At 39.9% G+C, this 20,443-nt stretch overlaps 1 protein-coding gene across 1 annotated transcript in view; it reads left to right on the top strand.

Annotated features, from left to right (window-relative positions):
* The first annotated feature begins 7,801 nt into the window (after positions 1-7,801).
* Positions 7,802-20,443, top strand: part of LOC309549529 (schwannomin-interacting protein 1) — a 609,988-nt gene continuing 597,346 nt past the window's right edge. Inside the window, exon 1 of the mRNA XM_082249877.1 lies at positions 7,802-8,021. Within this exon, the coding sequence (XP_082106003.1) occupies positions 8,013-8,021 (9 nt within the window). The 5' untranslated portion in view covers positions 7,802-8,012. The remainder of the gene's footprint in view (positions 8,022-20,443) is intronic.

A 20,443-nucleotide genomic window follows, 5' to 3' on the forward strand; every position in this document is an offset into this window, starting at 1 on the left:
AGTGTTAGACTGAGGGACCCAGGTATTATGGGAGAGGTTGTTTCTTCACAGGAAATGCCAGTTCTTAGACTACAGTCAGGGGTAATGCATTAACTTTTGCAATGCCATACTGAATGTTTCATGTTTGAACACAAACAGAAATTTCAGACACCAAAATGTACTCCTTGGTATTTCCCTTTACCTTTTACTGGTCCAGGCTTTAGTGTCATCTTTTTCAGTCCTGTGCTTTATTCCTTTGCTTCAGCATTTTTTCCTTTTCTGCTTTACCTCTGACTGCATTCCTCACACAACAAACACTGGTTATTTATTATGCCATAAAGGAAAATGTTAACATCTAGTTCCATTTATAACCAAAAAGGACTACAGGTGCAGTGATTCAGGGCAAACAACAAATACAACTACAGTATTAACCAGCACTCAAGCCTGTTAGCCAGTAAGGGGCATCTAGGCAGAACCTCTATTAAAAACATCTGCAAATACGTGTGGTAGGCACACTGCTACATCAAGGTGCCCCTGTAGAGATAGGTCCCACTTCAATCAATGAGAACTCCAACACAGGGATATACAGTATGTGGCAATGAATACACTAAGAGTGCGACAGATCTGGACTTACAGTATCTATTGCCTAAACCTCAAATGCAAATTCAATTTTTAGGTATGAGTATGTTATTTTAAAATTTCTTCTGGTCAAAAGAACAATACAATTGCTGCAAGGGTTAGGCTGTACAGATCTGTTTTATAGCATACTGTATATAGAATTCTTAGACTCCAATGACAAAAGTAGCTAATCAATAATAATAGTGATGTGCAGTGACCTATCACAATGTTGTCTTTCACTAAATTTGAAAACTGATGACCATGAAAGAAGATTGTTGTATGGTCGCTATGGTCCATTGGTTAACGGAACTGACTCTTTCTTCTGTCAATTATGTTTTTTGTAGCCTCCTCCAGTATAGCATGTTACATTGCCACATTAATACAACACTGAAGTCTTATCACATCTTCTAAGTCTCTCTCTTGCAATTTTCTCCTCAGCTAATCTTCTTGGCTAAGTGGTGAATAATATATAAAGGTCTTGGATGTATCTTTTTAAAGCTATGCATTTATATGCTAGATGTGGTATTGAAAGGAATATGTCCCTAACTGGTTCCTGTGCATTCTAATTTGTATTTGTTTTTCTAGTAATTAAAAAAAAAAAAAAACAAAGAGATAATGGCTATTATGTAAAATTATTAATTTCCTGGATACTGTTCCTATTATAACACATATAGGGGCTTCCCTGCTTTTACACTTCCCAGTGGAATGTGTTAATTGATCATTTTTTACACAAAGTCACCCTTGTTGAGTAAATATGAATGTTATCCTTTATACACTTTATTTTCAGGTCACAAAACTGATTTTAAATGTACATCACAAAGGGGTACCGTTAAAATAAAAATTAACAATAATTAAACTATTACAGAAAAAATAGGGATAAAGGTACACCCAAAGTACATTACACATAGAAGTTTATACTGATATGCAAAAAACCTTTATCCTATATCCTAACTGGCCAGGTAGAATCTAAGTCTTGGAGTGGATTCTTATTTGACTCATAGTTAGGAAGAGGGAGCAGGTTATAGAAGGAATTTGGTAGTATCTCTTATGGTTTGTTAACCATATGACCTTGCTCGTTATCTGTGGACTGAAGATCCACAGTTTAGTCTCTCTCGGGAGTATCATTAACACCCTACCTAGTTGTTTTCATATTCTTCACTTTGAATGCAGGATCTGTAATCCCATTACAGCAGCTTGTGCAAGGGTGTTTTTATGTAAAGTTTCAAGTTTGTAATGTGGGCCAATAGTTTTGGAGTTCTTCTTGGGCCTGGACACTTTGTTTTTTTTTTTTACTAAAGGCAAATAGGCTGTTCAATTTGCAAGTACATTTTTACTTTGCAGAGGCATTTTCGCCAGAATGTGATGAAAATTCACTTTGCAAAGAATACCAATCACATAAGAGAAAAATAAAAAGCAGCATTTTTTGCTTGCCAGTGATTGGATGATGGAAGTCAGCAGTTAGCTTCATCTCATTCTTTAAGCTCTGGGGAAAATTCCCTTTGCAAGATGCAACTTCCCTTGCAAATGGAACAGTCTATTAACCTTTAGTAAACCAACCCATTTAAATCTAAAGCCTTGAGCAATAATTTGGCCTTGTTGAAATAAACCGGCGGAAGAGCTACTTGGTAATTTGAATTCTCTGTTCTGTCCCTCGACTCCAAGAACAACCTAAGCCCCTCTGGCACACCTGGTTGAGTGCAAATTACTGCATGCACTTACAGGGACACAAGTGTGGATACGTTTGACTTGGACTGTGAATTAGTATCAGGAAATAGACACAAGACCACAAGACTGTTTAGTTGTAAATTAACTCAATGTATTTGTATGGATTTGAGTAAATGGTGGTTTGAGCTTTCAAAAGGTAGGTTTAGATGCAGTCTGCTAGACAGTATAATCATTATGCCAAAGTAATTTAGAATAGAATAGAGTTATGTACCACTAGACTGGAATTAACTCATAAATCAACAAAGTCTGCAATTAACTGTGCATATACACATTAACCGCAATGTAAATTTATTAATACTATACCTAGTCTAGAGTGCACTAGGATATGGTGAAATTTTCACTTGAGAGGTACCTCTTAGCCATGGCAATAAGTAAAGGAATCTGTATAGCAGTTGTAAAAGTGCAGTTTTAAGCCTAACTCTTCATCCAGCTAACGTTGGGGCCCAATTTTACTGTTAGTGCACATGAGAATAGTCCCAGTCAAGCCTACAGGCAACAATAAGGCTACTAGATGGCTCTATGGTCAGTTCCTAAAGGGCTTAGTCTCTCTAACAGCACATAGTAAATCCCTACAGCAGCTGTTCCCAATTCCCAGCGATATTGCAGTTCACCATCCAGTCACATGCAACAATTAGTCCACTCTCTGCTCTGCACCTAGGTGACTCTGGTTATTTGTGACCCAGAACTCAGCACTCAGATTCCACTCAGGCCACTGATATGCAGCAGTGTTAGTGCACATTGGACTGCAATGTACTCTCTCCGGTCCCCCTCACAGCAAGAGGAAGTTGTGTTTTATACAGCCTGAGAAAATGCAGCTATTTCCATTTCTCCTGGCAATCTCTCTCTGGGAAATGCAGTTAAAAAGACTTTGATTACAATGGAGTCTTTCTCCTCTAGACTACAGTTCCCACAGCGCAGTGCTGCCCGACCCAGTCCATTGAAATCTTCCTGCTTAGCAGCTCCACCTTCTCATGGTCACAGCTGTTCAGCAGCTCAGCAATGCAGGGAGGGCAGCAGCCACAGAAAGCAGCTGCAGCAAGTGTTTCTCTCACTCTACACTCCTAGCCACACTATTAAAAAGAGGTAACCGGTGCTCGATTGTCAAGGACATTTTTCAGTTCTTGTTTGACTGCATCTTTGGTTGAAGGTATTTGAAGTAGGGCCTCATTTCTGAGCCAATTCCATCACCCAGAATGATCTTTTTCAAGACCAGAGCATAGTCGAACCGTGAGTACATCAATTTGTGCAGAATGGACTTTGTTAAGGTCTGATTGTTACACAAATAATCAATTCTTGAACAGGATTGGTGGGCGGCAGAGAAGAAGGTGTAGTCACCACCTATTCTGTGTTCAAAGTGTCATGCATTTATTGGGCCCTTGGGTAAGTAAGCTTTTTGATTCATCACAGATACATATAGGAGAGATGGGCTGTGTTGTGGGACAAGGCTAGAAGTGGATCAATAGCCATGCTGAAGTCTCTTTCTCCTATGATCTGTCCTTCAGTGAATTCTGTTAGAGTGTCAAAGCAAGCTTTAAGGAAGCCAAACTAATTTTGGAGCATAGACAAATTTACAAGGCTCACTGTTTGATAGAGCCTTTAAGAAGTATTAACCCTTTATGTATGAGTTGGATCAGAAATTGACATTGGCTGTTGTGAAATGACAGTGTTTACTTCTCTTTATTTGGAGTCTAGGGAAATATTGCTGTATGCAGAAGGGTGACAGAAGGTAAAATGGAAGTCTGTTGCTGCATACTGTTTGTGGTAAAAGGTGTAGCCTAGGTAGGCTCTGTAGCAGGTAGTGTAGACAATGACTCATATTTTCAGGGTGTAGGGTCATCTGAAGCAACTTGGAAGTCTAGCTGACAGGTTTACAGAGGGCCCACAGCAGAGTTTAACTGAACCATAGGGAGGTATAGATAATAGCAAACCTTAGTGTGACATATAAACATGGGGTCTGTGGGTCTAAAAGTCTCAAGCTAGGGTAGGATTTTGAGGATACTCTCTCCAATATACAGTAATGGAGTTTACTCATGACCATAGTGATGTGCAGAACATACAGCTTTTTTGAGGGTTCACTCTAGCCTTCGCTTTGGGCTGATCCAAAACTGTGGCATCTGACATTTTGGGGTCTGGGTGCTGGTAGCTTCTTCTGGAAGTTCAGTCAGCCAGGGATGGATACAACTTCCACTTCAAGGAACTCAAAGAGTGCAGGTAGCTAGCCTTGCAACCATAAGAGGAATTACTTCCTGTTGTTACAGATTCACAGATGAAAATGGTGCTCCAGTTATTGGGGGCACCAGCAGCCAGGCTGCAGAATAGCTGGTTGGCACATCTGGAGAGTGTGGCTAGAAAGGTCGTTTCAAAGTCCACTGTCTTTTTTCTGACAAGCTTTCCTGATAAGTTCCTCTTGTGCAATGAAATGCTTTTGGCAGAATGTGTCCCCTGGGCTGTTTTCCCCCAGTGTTTTCCAGCCAGAAACCCTTTGAACTCTGTCTAATTCTATTTGTGCGGATAGTTCTCTTTCCAGCAGGGAGTTAAGTATCTACTGATGATCTCCCCAAAATATAGGAGACTGTCTTAAGATTGCTAAGGCCAAGTACATTTTTTATGGTATTATTAAAAGAAGTTAAGCTCTTTGGTAAATGTATTCAGATGTTTGGAAAAAACAAAGCAGTCCATATTAACAAAACTTCATCCCAACTGTGAAGGAGTATGATTGTGATGAGCTTTTTTACTGTCTCATGACCTAGACAGTATACAGTAATAACTTAAGAGGGAACCAATGTATTCTAGGCTGTACCAGAATTGTAAAGGCATCTGTCTGTAATAGAAAACTTAAAAAAACCTTGTTCATAAAACTTGACAATTGGTCAAAATAGACTACAAATCAAGGAACAGACAGGCTCAAACCATCTTAAGCTGGCGGTTCAGACAAAGTGTGCAGAAAACAGCAGTTCTGTATACAATACTGAATAAAAATATCTCTTAGCCCATTGCACAAGTTTTATCCAGGCTGAGGTTTTCACTCGTTAGATTTATTATTTTACATGTTTTTTCCATCTTGCTCATTATATTATCATGCTCTCAGAAAAAAAGTTTGTCATTTGATTTATAAATATTTAGTTAAAGTTCAGACATTGTTAAGGAGCCATTATTGCAGAATTCCTGGAAAATAGGATACCCAAAAAACTTTCCTTAGGTAGAATAATTGATGTTTATCTTAAAATGAACCAATTGTTCAGCTTGCATTACATATCTTCTGCATTGTAAAATATACAGTGAGGGAAAAAAGTATTTGATCCCCTGCTGATTTTGTACATTTTCCCACTGACAAAGAAATGATCAGTCTATCATTTTAATGGCAGGTTTATTTTAACAGTGAGAGAAATAATAACAACAAAAATATCTAGAAAAACACAATTCAAAAAGTTATAAACTGATTTGCATTTTAAAGAGTGAAATACGTATTGGACCCCTTCGCAAAACATGACTTGGTGGCAAAACCCTTGTTGGCAATCACAGAGGCCAGACATTTCTTGTAGTTGGCCATCAGGTTTGCACAATTCTCTTGAGGGATTTTCTCCCACTCCTTTTTACAAATCCTCCCCAAGTCATTTATGTTTTGAGGGTGATGTTTTGTAGCTCAAACCTTCAGCTCCCTCCACATATTTTCTATGGCATTAAGTTCTGGAGACTGGCAAGGCCACTCTGTGACCTTAATGTGCTTCTTCTTGAGCCACTACATTGTTGCCTTGGCTGTGTGTTTTGAGTCATTGCCATGCTGGATTACCCATCCACGACCCGTTTTCAATAACGTGGCTGAGTGGAGGAGGTTCTCACCCAAGATTTGACTGTACATGGCCCTGTCCATCTTCCCTTTGATGTGGTGAAGTAGTCCTGTACCCTTAGCAGAAAAACACCCCCACAGCATAATGTTTCCACCTCCGTTATTGAAGGTGGGGATGGTGTTCTTGGGGTCATAGGCAGCATTCCTCCTCCTCCAAGCACGGCAAGTTGGATTGATGCCAAAGAGCTTGATTTTGGTCTCATCTAACCACAACACTTTCACCCAGTTCTCCTCTGAATCCTTCAGATGTTCATTAGCAAACTTCAGATGGGCCTGTACATGTGCTTTCTTGAGCAGGGGGACCTTGCGGGGACTGCAGGATTTCAGTCCTTCATGGTGTAGTGTGTTACAAATTGGTTTCTTGGTGACTATGGTCCCAGCTGCCTTGAGATCATTGACAATATTCTCCTGTGTAGTTCTGGGCTGATTCCTCACCGTTCTCATGATCATTAAAACTCCATTAGGTGAGTTTTCGCTTTGAGCCCCAGACCGAGGGAGATTGACAGTTATTTTGTCTTTTTTCCATTTTTGAATAATAGCACCAACAGTTGTCACTCTCTCACCAAGCTGTTTGGCAATGGTATTCTAGCCCATTGTAGCCTACAATCTTGTCCCTGACATTCTTGGACAGCTCTTTGGTCTTGGCCATGGTGGAGAGCTTGGAATCTGATTGATTGATTGCTTCTGTGGACAGGTGTCTTTTATACAGGTAACAAGCTGAGATTAGGAGCATTACCTTAAGAGAATGCTTCTAATCTCAGCTATTACCTGTATAGAAGACAACTGGGAGCCAGAAATCTTACTGATTGATAGGGGATCACATACTTATTTCACTCATTAAAATGCAAATCAATTTATAACTTTTTTGAACTGTGTTTTTCTGGATTTCTTTGTTGTATTTCTGTCTCTTACTGTTAAAATAAACCTACCATTAAATTATAGACTGATTATTGTTTTTGTCAGTGGGCAAACGTACAAAATCAGCAGGGGATCAAATACTTTTTTCCCTCACTGTAAATCAGATGAAACTGTAGTATATTTATGTTTGTTAACAATGGCGTCTAAATTTGCATCCAACTTTATTCGACTTACATCTGGTGGGCCTAGCGTCATTCAATCCACATCCTGAGAGCCCATGGCATTATGCAGAGAATGGCACCATGTCATTATTATACGGAGATCTTTTGTAGCAATCACAACCTGGCTATAGCTAGAGAAAGGAGAGGAGGATGAGGACCTGAAGCGAGAAATTGAGTGAATCTGGGGGCTTTTAAGAGTCAATCTGCTTGCCTGCATGGTATTTACACATTTTTTGCTGTTGCTACTGTACATGGAGAGGGAGAGGTTTGTGTCGAGGAAATGGTTAATCCTTGACTTCCGCTAAAAGGCACTTCTTTGCATAAATGTATCATTTTCATTATCAAAATCAAAAATAGCCAAGAGAGCAAGCTATTGATAATTTCTTTGTAGAGAGAAACATGTATCACAGTAATGTTGGTGTAACAGCAACCAAGCATTTTTGATACAAGGCAGTGATGGAGTTAACATGAGCTCAGAGCTGCAGAGCCACTGGCAGGAGCAGTGTGAATATTCAGGTTCCTTTACATCAGTGCACTCTCTCCAGCAGAACAGTACTCAGTGCTGAATGAGGAGGGTGTCGGGAGGGTCTTGTGTGACTGTCCATGGGATCTTTGATGCCTTGAATGTGCTCAAGTCTAAGAACTGCTATCTCAATTTCATCTCCTTCTCAGCAGCAGTCACATCCAGTCCAGTGGTCCAGCAGAATTGCATCCAAAAAATCATCTTGGATTGGTGTCCCTGAGAGTCCTCCAGAAATTTCAGCATGCGACTGGTAGTATCTCATCTTCTATTCCCGAACATGACAGTTTGGTGTTGTTAGCTTGTATTGTGTGTGTTGTTTTGCCTTGTCTTTGTAACTAATTGAATGAAAGATGTCAGTGTGCCTGCTGGGACAACCCTGGCGCTTGTTTTACTTGTCAGCACAAAATGCATAGGTAGATTTCTAAAGGGGAGTCCTAGAGGAAGTATCACTTTGCTTTTGATGTAAATGTCTTATATGAGAATTAAATGTCACTGGGGGTCTATCTGTCATTGGATATTAATAACTGAGAAATAACTGGATGTACCTTTACAAATTATGTATTACAGATATCAAAGATGAAAATCCATAGTACCGAGCTAGGTTGCTTAGGGTAGAATCTATGTAGGTATCGCGCTGTTAATTTGCTTCAAAGCACAGTACAGCATGTAGCTGCTAGGATTTAGAGTTTAGAGCATCCCAGGTAGACCGTGAATCATGGCGTAAGTACAGGCACTTTGTCTCATGCCTGGTTGCTCTGAGTGAGAAGGTGTGAAAATATGTAACTGATGTTTTTAAACTGAACTCTGTGTTTTACCTATGCACAGGGCTCCTTATAGAATGACTACTTTTCTTTAACTGACATTCGTAAATTATTGCTTGCTGTATTTTATTAGATATGAAAAATAAATTAAACCACACACTGCTTTCTTATATCTTTTAGAGATTCCATCAGCAAAATCTACCTATACATGTAGTCTCACTCCTTCTGCTCACTTAGGCTACGTTCACATGTAGGCGTTTTGGGGCGTTTTGGGGGCGTTTTTCTGCTCTAGGATCAGCTCTCAAAATGCCCAACAAGACAAATCCTATTCATTTCAATGGCCCCTGTTCACATCTGAGCGTTTTGAAGCCGTGAGCAAAACGCCCAACGCACAAAAAAGTACATGAGCTTCTTTTTGGGCAGATTACAGGCGTTTTCCATTGGTCTCTATTCAATCTAAAAATGCCTGCACAAAAAATGCCTGTAAAAACGCCTGTAAAACGCCTGCAAACCCCCCCCCCCCTTAAAAACACCTGAAAAAACGCCCATAAAAACACCTGAAAAAATGCCCATAAAAACGACTGTAATAGCAACGTCAAGATGTGAACGTAGCCTTACAGCAGTCCCCCTGCTCATAGTGCATTTAAGTAAAAAAAGAAAATCCCTTCCTGGGAACTCAAGTCTGGAGTCCACAGAAGATATTAGAATTCAATGAGTGATACAACCTAGAAGCATCTAATGTTCCCATTTGTGAGAAGTCGATATAACGATTGACTTTTCACAAACAGGCTTGTTGGACAATTTTTGTTCAATCAGCACATTATTTATTTATTACAGGTATTTATAAAGCACCAACAATTTCATGCAGGTCTTTACATATATATTGTTCATTCACATCAGTCCCTGCCCTCAAGGAGCTTACAGGTCCCTAACTCACATTCATACATACACATACTAGGGACAATTTTTTACTTTTGAGTGTGGAAGGAATCCAGAGTACCCAGAAGAAAAAACAAAAACAATACAGGCACAGGGAGAACATGCAAACTCCATGCAGATAGTGCCATGGTTGGGATCCTGATGACCCTAGTGATGCCAGGCAGAAGTAATAACCACTGAGACACTGTGCTACCCATTATTACACACTGGAGTATTCCTGTTGTCAGATACAATAACACAACACAGAGGATTCCACTGTCCACCTTGACTGTGTGGATAAGGGAATCTGTTCAGTTTTTTCTATCAGCCCGCTGGATGATCAAAAAACCCCCCAAAAAAACGGACCCATGTTTGCCCAGCTCACAAAAGGTTCACTGTGGGTTTTAGTAACCCTGAAAGTGGTTGTTAATCACCTTGTTAAACAACCCATTCTGTTTAAAATATAAATGAAAGGCAAAACATTTTGTATAGATATAGAAATACATTATAAATACCTTTTTTCCCCTTTTATATAAGTGATCACATTTCCTCTGCTCTCAGCTGTATAAGAGCTGGGGGGGGGGGGGAGAAACAGCAGTACGCTGAGCTTCCCAGTGAATGGCTGTGAAGTGGGGGCATGTCAGGACAAATCTGATCATTGGAGGAGAGCATGCTGAGTTCCCAGCACAGCTAGAGAACTGACCATGTTGTGCTCTCCTGCTTAGTGTTGTCAGTTTTTTAATAGGAAAGCAGAGGGACTGGCAGGAACACCAGGGATTTCACACAAAGGAAGCAATACAAAGAGAACAGGAGACTTTTCATACAAGAATATGGTACATCAGGCACATATCAGGAATATGAACTTTTGGGGTAACAAATGCTTTAATAACAGGAGTAAATGAAAGCTCACACAGGGTAGTTTAATTATAAGGACCTTTGAGCCATTGGGCATTGCTCCAGCATTTACATTAAATGATCTGTGCACAGCTGCATTCATTTCATTTTTGGTAAAGTATATCATTGCAATCAATCAAAGGTAATTTTTGACAGAGCAAAACAGCTGTTCAAAATGATTTGTATAGTTACCATGTAACCTTGCGAAAACAGATAGGACTGTAGAAACTGGTATCTATTTGATTTTTCCATACCCATGATTTTATTCTTTGTTCTTAATTTGATTCAAGAAGCATATATGTTTGGCATGCTAGTGCACCTTTTGTAGCATTCATGGTTAAATGTCAGCTACATTTTGCGGAACGCAAAACACCTCTTTCAGTTCAGGATTTAACAACAATCTAATCATGTTGACTTGTTGGCTTGTGTGAATGACTGACACCATGGGCTTGATTGTATCTTCTGTGGAATAGTAATTAGCAGCCTGTTCTCAGAATAATTATAGCTCAAGCTGTAGTAAAATACTGTAAGCCTTATATGGATTTAAAGCGATTTTAAAAGTGTTTGACTTTAAGCTCATCATTCAAGAGGGTGATCACCTTGCAAATGTAGTCAAATGCTACTCCTCTCATATTCCTGTTGATAATTGAATCTACTGCAATATCACTTTCATCAGTCATAGTCCATAGAAATAGTACAGTTGGTGGCTGGTTACGCATGAGCGTATTTTGTGAATTCGTTTTTACCTGCTGATCCAATAGTTCTATTTAGAATCCATTATTTTGTTGATGCCTTCATTTTTTGTAAATTAAAGAATCAATAAAGTTTAACCAAGTGACCTTTATTATAATATTAATAATATGATATACATATATCTCTTAAACGCTAATTCTAATAATTATGCCAATTTAAACAAATATTGTTACATTAATGTTTTGCTTTCCAATTGGCAGCTGCACTGCTGTGATGTAACACACAGAGATTACAGCCAATAGAATGACTGCAGTTGGCAGCTTTTCAATTGAGTGCCATTAGCCCAATAGTATTATTTTCAAGTAATTGTCCCCTAAACTCAGATTTTTGCAGAAAACAAAGAATTAATGAGGTTTATGTTTCCATGCTAATGGTGGTAATAGCATTGGCAGCAGGTTGCTTGATAGGCTTGAAGTAGATTTAATTGTGTGCTGGAGGGGCAGCATGGCCAAAGTCACACTGAATGTTTATTACATAGAAGCCCAGAATTATGTGTAGATTAGTTTGAATATTCGTTGAATTGCGTATCTGTATTCTTTCTTTGCCTTATAGACATTTACCTTCTGGTAAGATTCAAATATTCCCATACCTGGAGGGTTTCACCTACGATGTGCGTATCCAATTTGATTATACATAACACATTAAAAAAAACTCTAGAAATACAGTTGGTAACTTGCAACCAATCTGGTTTAGGCTAATATTTATTTTTTCAGTGCAAGTTAGAAATGAAGATATCATCTGATTGGTTACTGTGAACAATATTTCAACTATCCTTTATACTTATTTGTATTTATGAGGCCAGATGTGCAGTACACACAGCCTTTGGGTATAGAAAAAGCAAAAAGAAAATGCAGTATACAAACAGCAAATTTCAGATAAAGTAAATTGCTTTTCCAGCCTTTCGACATGATCTGCTCAAATAAATAATGGCTGAACACGTATGCTTTTAGTAAAGGTGAAGAGCACATACAAATAATGTTCTGTATTGTTGGCTGACCCTGATCATTGTAAAGACCTGAAAGGTGCAGACTATACTGAAATGGCAAAGCAGCAACATTCATCCTGAAAATGCTGTCATTCTACTGTAAATATTAAATTAACAAACGAGTGTGGAAAACCTCAAGGAAAACCTGAAACTATGAATATTTAAACAAAGAGCGTGAGTGTGTCTTGCATTTTGAATTATTGCGCAGAGCCGCAGACATGCCACAGGTCATGACACGTTTCACAAGACGCCTCATAGATCTAATCAAGTGTGGAGGGTTTGGTGAATAGAAGACATTCTGCCAATCTGCACAATCCCGTGTCAATGATTAGGATTTTTTCACTTTGTATAATAAGGATCATTTACATACAGTACAGAGTTTCTATTTGATTTTTCACAATAGCCTGTTCTTTCAAGCTCAGTTTGAAAAAAAAAATATATATATGAAGGATTTTTAAATGCAGACACAATGAAATATGAATATTGCTGTTTAAATGTTATCAGTGGATATAACATTTCGGCTGACACCTTTTCATTTTAGTTCCAGTATTCGTATTCAGCACCCAACCTACCCCCTATACCCAAACTAGGACTTTGGAGTTGCAGGCATTCCTATATTCTGATTGGCTCTCAATCTGGGCTTATAGAATTGACAGCTGTTTTATATGTCCTAAGCACTGGTGAGTTTACTGTAGCTTTGTCATATATACTGGGGCTTAAGAAGGAGGTTGCAAAGCATAGGGTCACATGGCAATATGTTGCAACTCTGCCCAGGAGACTTGTGAGAACCACCTAGTCTAACAGGATTCGTGATCAGCCAAATAATCAGAATGTGGCTTTAATGTGAACTTTACTGAACACATGCGGAGTAGAAAATGACTATGACCAAAAACCTTGTGCGCGAGCTGCTCAGGCTTAAAAAAGGGTGCTAGCTGGCTGGGAAAGGAGCCTATCCCGCCTCCAAACATCAATGTGTGGAAGTATGAATATCCTTTAACCACTTCAATACAGGGCACTTTCACCCCCTTCCTGCCCAGGCCAATTTTCAGCTTTTAGCGCTGTTGCATTTTGAATGACAATTTCGCGGTCACGCAACGCTGTAAGTAAATCAAATTTGTGTTATTTTTTCCCCACAAATAGAGCTTCCTTTTGTTGGTATTTGATCACTGCAAGGTTTTTTCTTTTTTGCTACACAAATAAAAAAAGACTGAAAAGTTTGAAAAAAAAAAAAAAGTTTTTTTGTTTATGTTATAACATTTTGTAAATAGATAAGTTTTTTCCTGCACTGCTAAGCACTGATGAGGCCGAACTGACAAGGCACTGATGAGGAGGCACTGTTGGGGTGGCACTGATGATGAGGCACTAATATGCAGCACTGATGGGCATTGATAGGTGGCACTGATATGCAGCACTGATGGGCACTGATATGTGGCATTGATAGGTAGCACTGATAGATGGCACTGATGGGCACTTATAGGCGACACTGAGGGGCACTGATAGGCGGCACTGATAGGCACTGATGGGTGGCACTGACAGGCACTGATAGGCACTGATAGGCAGCACTGATGGGCACTGATAGGCAGCACTCATGGGCAATAATGGGCACTGGTGGGAGCGGCACTGATAGATGGCAATGATGGGCAGCACTGATGAGGAGGGCACTGAAAGGGTCCCTGAGCCCTGATTGGCATCCTTGGTGGCCATGGGTGGGCATCCCTGGTGGCTCTAGTGGCATCCCCCAAGGGTCTGCACTGGTAATCAATGCTCTGATTACTAGCACAGACCCCCTTGTCAGGAGAGCCGCCGATCGTCCCTCCTCTACTCGTGCCTGTCAGGCACGAACTGAGGAAAGCCGATCAATGGCACTTCCTATTTACTATGTGACCAGCTGTGATTGGACACAGCTGGTCACATGGTAAAGAGCCTACGTCATTAGGCTCTTTACCGGGATTGGAGATGCGGTGAGTCAGAGTGACACCCTGCACCACCGATCGCCACTCTGCGCGCCCCCCGGGGCCTTCATATGACGTCCTGCTGGACGTCATATGAAGGCCAGTTAGGATAGAGCAACCACTTTCCAGCCGTCATTTTGCTATATGACGGGCAGGAAGTGGTTACAGTGCACATCAAAGCAAGCCCACTCGTGATGGTAAGGGGCAACCTCAGCCTGGTCTTCCTCAAGGCCATGCCTGGGTGGCCTGGCGGGAACCCAAGCTGAGGTTACTACATCCCATCAGGAATGGGCTTACTTTGATGTGAAGCTTAAGCGATATTCATACTTCCACACATAGAACAATATTATGCTAACAAAGTCAAAGTGACAAATAGATTTGCATGTTGGCAGATGCTAAGTTAGGCATTTCATTAATGTGTAAATGAATGCCCAGTATCTGTGGGGTTAATTGTAAGGTAATATAGGGGAGTGTTCCTCTGCCTTTTATCTGAGGAAAAGCAAGAGAGGACACACATCCTGCGATACGATCGTACATTTAGGAAGGAGTTTGCCCGTGACGGAACCCAGAGTGGGGAAAGTGCAGGACTGTTAGCTACATGTTTGGGAAATGTTAAAGCCAAAGGTACTGGCACCATTCTTACAGCCATAACCATTGTTGCAGCCAGAATCATTGTCACAGCCAATGTTAAGGTCACAGCAAAGTAATTTGTTAAATTGAAAATTACTGTGTAAATAATATCTCTTGTGAGAGCGGTGTAATATCCTTGTACGAATATTATGATCTGCACAGTAGGTTTGTTTATTCTACAAAGTCTGGTCTGGTCACTTAATGAAGATAAACATGTGCCATCACATTGTGTACAAGAGGGGAAACAAAGTGTAGGTGAATAAGAGTGTTTCAGGTTCTTGTGTAACATCAGCATAAAGAAGGAAGAGAGGCCAGCTGAGTGGGAATGGTGGTAGCCAGTGACAAAACGGTTTCAGTCAGAAGTGCAGTTTGGTTTCTGTCTAAATATGCCCTTCTTTATGGTGGATCCCCTTTTCTAGTGCCACTGCAGTATGGAGCTTTCCTAGGGACAGGGCCTGGAGCAGGACAAATGTGCTGTACTAAGGATCTGGTGGGAGGTACCTAGTGTTCTACACTGTTAGCCTCAAAATGACTCTGTAGTACAGTATGCAGGATACAGTCTCGAAGCACCCCATTCTAAAATGTAAAAAAACATTCTAATAGCTTTACACAATGCAGAATCATCCACACATAGGACACCCAATGTTAGGTTTATTCCAAACAAATACACTTTTGCACCCTGGTACTGACTAGTAATCCAATGTTTCTCTTCTCCCTCAATTTCTCTCCATCAGTCAGCTAATGTCACCCCTAGTGCTGAGGGAGAGGGACACAGGAGGGTCAAGCAAGAATGCTGTGTGGAGATTTGGAGCCTCTACACAGTATTTGGCACACTGTTTAAGAAGTTTGATCGAGAAGCACTTAGTGGGGGAGAAGCCTACATGGCGTTCACCATGCTCCGGTGGATCCTTACGCCCTGAGCGTCCCGCATCCCCCCTCATGCCCGCTGAGGTCCTTCACCCGGGTTGGACTCTCATTGGCCGCATGATCAGCCGCGATGAAGGTCGAGTGAGACGACTGGTGGAGGAGCTGGCTCACCCAATCTTAACCTAGCTCAGTCTGCTCCGGCTTCTGCCTGTTGGACACCCAGTGCCCACGAATGCTGTTGGTTTATAGCCTAGATGGTGCCAGCGTGAGATATCTGAAAGGCACAGGAGTACATAGCAGCGCCCTACAAGAGGTAAAGGAGAAGGGAGAGTCCACTCTGTTGAAGCCTGGAGACAACGGAGAGCACCTAGGCTCCAGGGGAACTGGAACAGGCAAGAAAGAACCAGGAGACACACTTAGAAGCCATTAGCTCCATACTTGATATCACTGCCACAGTCAACAAAGTGGTGAGATCAACTTGATCTCCCTTTGCTTCCATATCTTGTTGTCCCCCTTGATTTCAAAATGCTGGTTTTACTTTTTGCTGACAACTGTTAAGTGACTGTTTGAGATCCTGACCCTCACTGACTGTGTAGTTTGTTTAAGAAGAAAAAGGGAAAAAAATATAAAATATAAAATAAAGGGGAGTGTGATATGGCTGGGGTCTGTGAGACGCTGAGGAGCTGGAAAATAAAAACGCTAAAGCATGAGCGGTAGATTAGCAAGAGGCGGTGCGACTGCAAAGTCTCCCAAAGTAAGTTCCAACCCCGGAACAAATAAGAAATTAATGACACAAGAAGAAACATGGGACAAACAGACCTTAAAGAAATCCTGCATAAAGCAAATAGAAGCAAGAGAAAAAAGCGGACAAAACAGGCCATCATCTGGATGGGCTGGGGGGAGAATTAAAGGAAAAACAATGTTACGCTCTCATTGAGAACCAATAGGGGTCGCCTCTGTTCTCACTCCTGGCCTAGGCCAGGTGGGAGAGGCAATAAATTCCAGGAGGAAGGGAAGGAGAGATGACATGAACTAAAATTAATGACATATAATATTAGAGGATTAAATACGGCAACTAAAAGACACAAGGTGTTAGAAGAGCTTAGACAAAATTTTGCTAGTATAGTATTTCTACAAGAAACATACATCGCACAAGTTACAAATGTGAAAATATACTTAAAATACTAACTGGTCTGGTATTATGGAAATACACCAACTAAGAGAGCAGAGGGGGTAGAAATCGGTTTCTCGAAGAACGTGAGGTTCTCCTTGGAGGAAAGATTGTCCAAATAAAAATCCGAGAGGATATTTGAAGAAAATTTTAGACAAGCTGACTTTTTTAAAAAAAAAGGCAATTTGTTCCTAGCAGGTGATTTCAATTTCTGCATGGACCCATTCTTGGATTGTACGTCGAGTGCACGGGAAATGGAAGGACTTCAACTTAGGATGGTAAGGAATAAGCTCTTTCACTGCCAATTGGTAGATGCTTGGAGAATCCAACATCCTTGGGGAGAGAGACTATTCCTTTTATTCCCCAGTGCATTCCATGTACTCAAGATTAGATTATATTATGAGAGAACACAGGTTGATAGAAGGAGTCATCAGTACATCAAAAGGAACTATGACTATATCCAACCATGCCCCAGTTATAATAGAAATAATAATTCCAGTAACTCAGAGAAAGATAAATATTTGGAAGGTTAATGAAGACCTAATACAGGATGTAGAAGTAGGGAAAAGTATAGAGAAAGAACTGGAACAATATTTTTTAGATAATGAAACCCCAGACGTCTCAGACGCCACAATATGGGAGGCTCATAAAACTTATATCAGAGTATCATTTCAAAAGGCTCCAGGAAAAAAAAGGAAAGAACTATTAGTACAAATAGACTAATAACAGAGATGGAATGAGATGGAACAGAAACATAAAAAGAGCCTGGAGTTCGGGATACAACAAGATTTGGTATTAAAAAGAGATAAATTAAGGGAGCTGTTGGAAGAAGAGACAAGACATAACTGTAATAGAGTTGCTAGGGAAAGATAGGGAAAGATTCAAATGGGGAAAATAAAACAGGGAAATACCTAGCAAGAATGTTAAAGGGTAAAAAGTCAAACAATTATATAGAAAAAAAATAAAGATCACAGGGGGAAAATGGCATATTCAACAACAGATATAGCTAAAGTCTTTCAAAGGTATTTATGATGCTTTATACACTGTGCAGCAAAAGGAATTATATGAAAAATAACAAAATAGAAAACAAAGGATACAAAGATATATAAAAGATTCAAAACAACCAAAACTATCAGCTGACAAACTATTAGCTCTAAAGACACCAATCTCACAGAAGGAGATAATGGAGGCATTAAAAAACTCACCGAACGGGTAAAGTCCAGGCCCGGATGGGTATACTATCCGATATTACAGAAGGTTCAAGGGAATACTGGTACCAAAACTTTGCATTTATATGAATGGGATAGGAGAAAGTGGGAGGATGAGAGCAGAATCATTACAGGTTCACATTACGGTAATACCCAAAGAAGGAAAATATGTAACCTTGTGTTCTAACTACAGACCAATAGCTCTGTTAAAGGCTGATACAAAACTATATGCAAAAGTTCTAACAACTCAATTAAAAGACTTAATGGTAGAATGGATCTATCCAAATCAGACAGGATTCATTCAAGGTAGAGAGGGGAAGAAAAATGGAATTAGAACATTGTTGCTATTGCACAAAGCTAGAGGCCTTGATACCCCAGCCCTCCTGCTGTCAATAGATGCGGAGAAAGCATTTAACAGGGTGGACTGGGAGTTAATGCTGGGAACAATAGAGGACTTGGGTATTGGCCCGAGAATGACCCAATGGATTAGGGCAATATACAGAAACCCAACAGTATCAGCAACGGTTAATGGTAATTTATCCCCCCAATTTAAAATGTGCAACGGGACAAGACAGGGGTGTCCTCTCTCACCACTGCTGTTTGTCATGTCGTTTGAACCATTATTAGTGACAATAAGGAATAACGAAGATATAGGAGGAGTAAGGGTTGGACAGGAGGAACATAAAGTGGCAGCATATGCCGATGACATCTTGTTCTATATTACTAACCCCAGAATAACCCTCCCAAATGTGATGAAGGAGTTAAAAAATATGGGGAACTATCAAATTTCAAGATCAGCCCAATAAAGTAAAAAATTCAGAACATCGGGCTAAGTAAGAAAGAAGAACTGGCATTACAGGGGGAATTCCCATTCACGTGGACAAAGTCGAAACTAAAATACCTTGGGATAAACTTAACTTCATCATTAAAAAACCTCTATCATGTCAATTATTTACCTATGCTAAATGAGATAAAAGCAGATATTAAAAAAATATTGAGTCGCCCACTTTCTTGGTTGGGGAGAATAAACACAATTAAGATGACCATACTGCCAAAAATCTTATATAGATTTCAAATGTTACCAATTGCTATTCCATTGATGTACTTTAGAATGATAAAAACAATGTTTTTAAAATGTATCTGGCAGGGGAAAAAGCCGGGAATACAATATGCTGCTCTCAGTAGAGACAAACCACAGGTAGGGCTAGTGGCACCAGATATTAAAAGATATTATATCACAGTTATAATTTCACATATGTTAGATTGGAAAAAAATACATTCAGATAAAAATGGGTTAAGATTGAGACCACATTAAGTAGAATACAAACGAATAAAAATATCTGGATTCCACCAAAGTACAGGGAAATGCATGTAGATACACATGAATTGACATGAAGTGGTATTTAAAACATGGGATATGATTTACAGACAGACCAAATAGGAATATAATTCTCCTTTGATATCATTAGAAGGCACAACATATTTTGCACCCAGGAAGGAGATACAATTCGGGAACTAGGGGTGGAAATTTAATGTTAAATCAACGGAGATATCTTCAGTTAAAACATTTTGTGAGATCTTTGCCATGGCCCCTCAGATTCAAGAAGGATCTGAATCTAGTGGAAAAATATTGTAACCCGTTAACAAAAATAAAACATGGTATATCTCAGATATACAAGATGTTAACAGAGATGGCGGGCCCGGGGAAACCTCCATTCATAGAAATATGGGAAAAAAAGATAGGCTCACGCTTAAAGGAGCACGAAGTGAAGGCCACACTGAGAGTCGTACATTGTTTTGCGATAGATGTGAACACCATTGAAATGAACTTCAAAGGATATTGAGATGGTATATAACGCCGGTAAAAGCACATAAACACCATCCAGAGAAATCTGAATTGTGTTGGAGGGGCTGTAATGCGTTTCATATTTAGTGGAAATGCCCCAAGATCCGTGACTTCTGGCATCAGGTACAACAGTTTATCAGAAAAATTACATGAGAGGGCATCATGGATGACCCATGGATGTGCTTATTTCATAAAAAAGATAAATCACAAAAACAGTATAAAAACACGCTTGTCCCAAACATGATAAATACAGCAAAAGGGGCAATACCAAAAAAAATGGTTCAATGCAGAAAGTCCCACCCTTAGAGAATGGTTCATCAGAACTGAATATATATACAACATGGAGTACCTAGGCAGTAGGGATGAGAAACAGGTTGAGAGTTTTTCAAATAAATGGAGAAAGTGGGCAGACTTCAAAAAGACTAACAAATATGTGGAAATATGGGTAGATTAGGGAGATGACTGCAGAGCTAGGTAAAGGTAAAACAAGAGACAGAAGTGGCACAATAAAGGAAATATGGGGTAGAAGAAAGGGGGGTTGATAGGTTTAGGGATATAGGGGGAATGACATTTATTGAAAACAGTGAAGTATTTTGATTTTGTTTTTTAAAATTTGCTTTGTTTATACTGAATTGAAAATTAATAAAATGTATATATATAAAAAAACAAGGATGCTGTGGAGGCAAC

The sequence above is a fragment of the Pelophylax lessonae genome (genome assembly GCF_965119305.1).
Source record: "Pelophylax lessonae genome assembly, chromosome: 3".
NCBI classification, from domain to species: domain Eukaryota; kingdom Metazoa; phylum Chordata; class Amphibia; order Anura; family Ranidae; genus Pelophylax; species Pelophylax lessonae.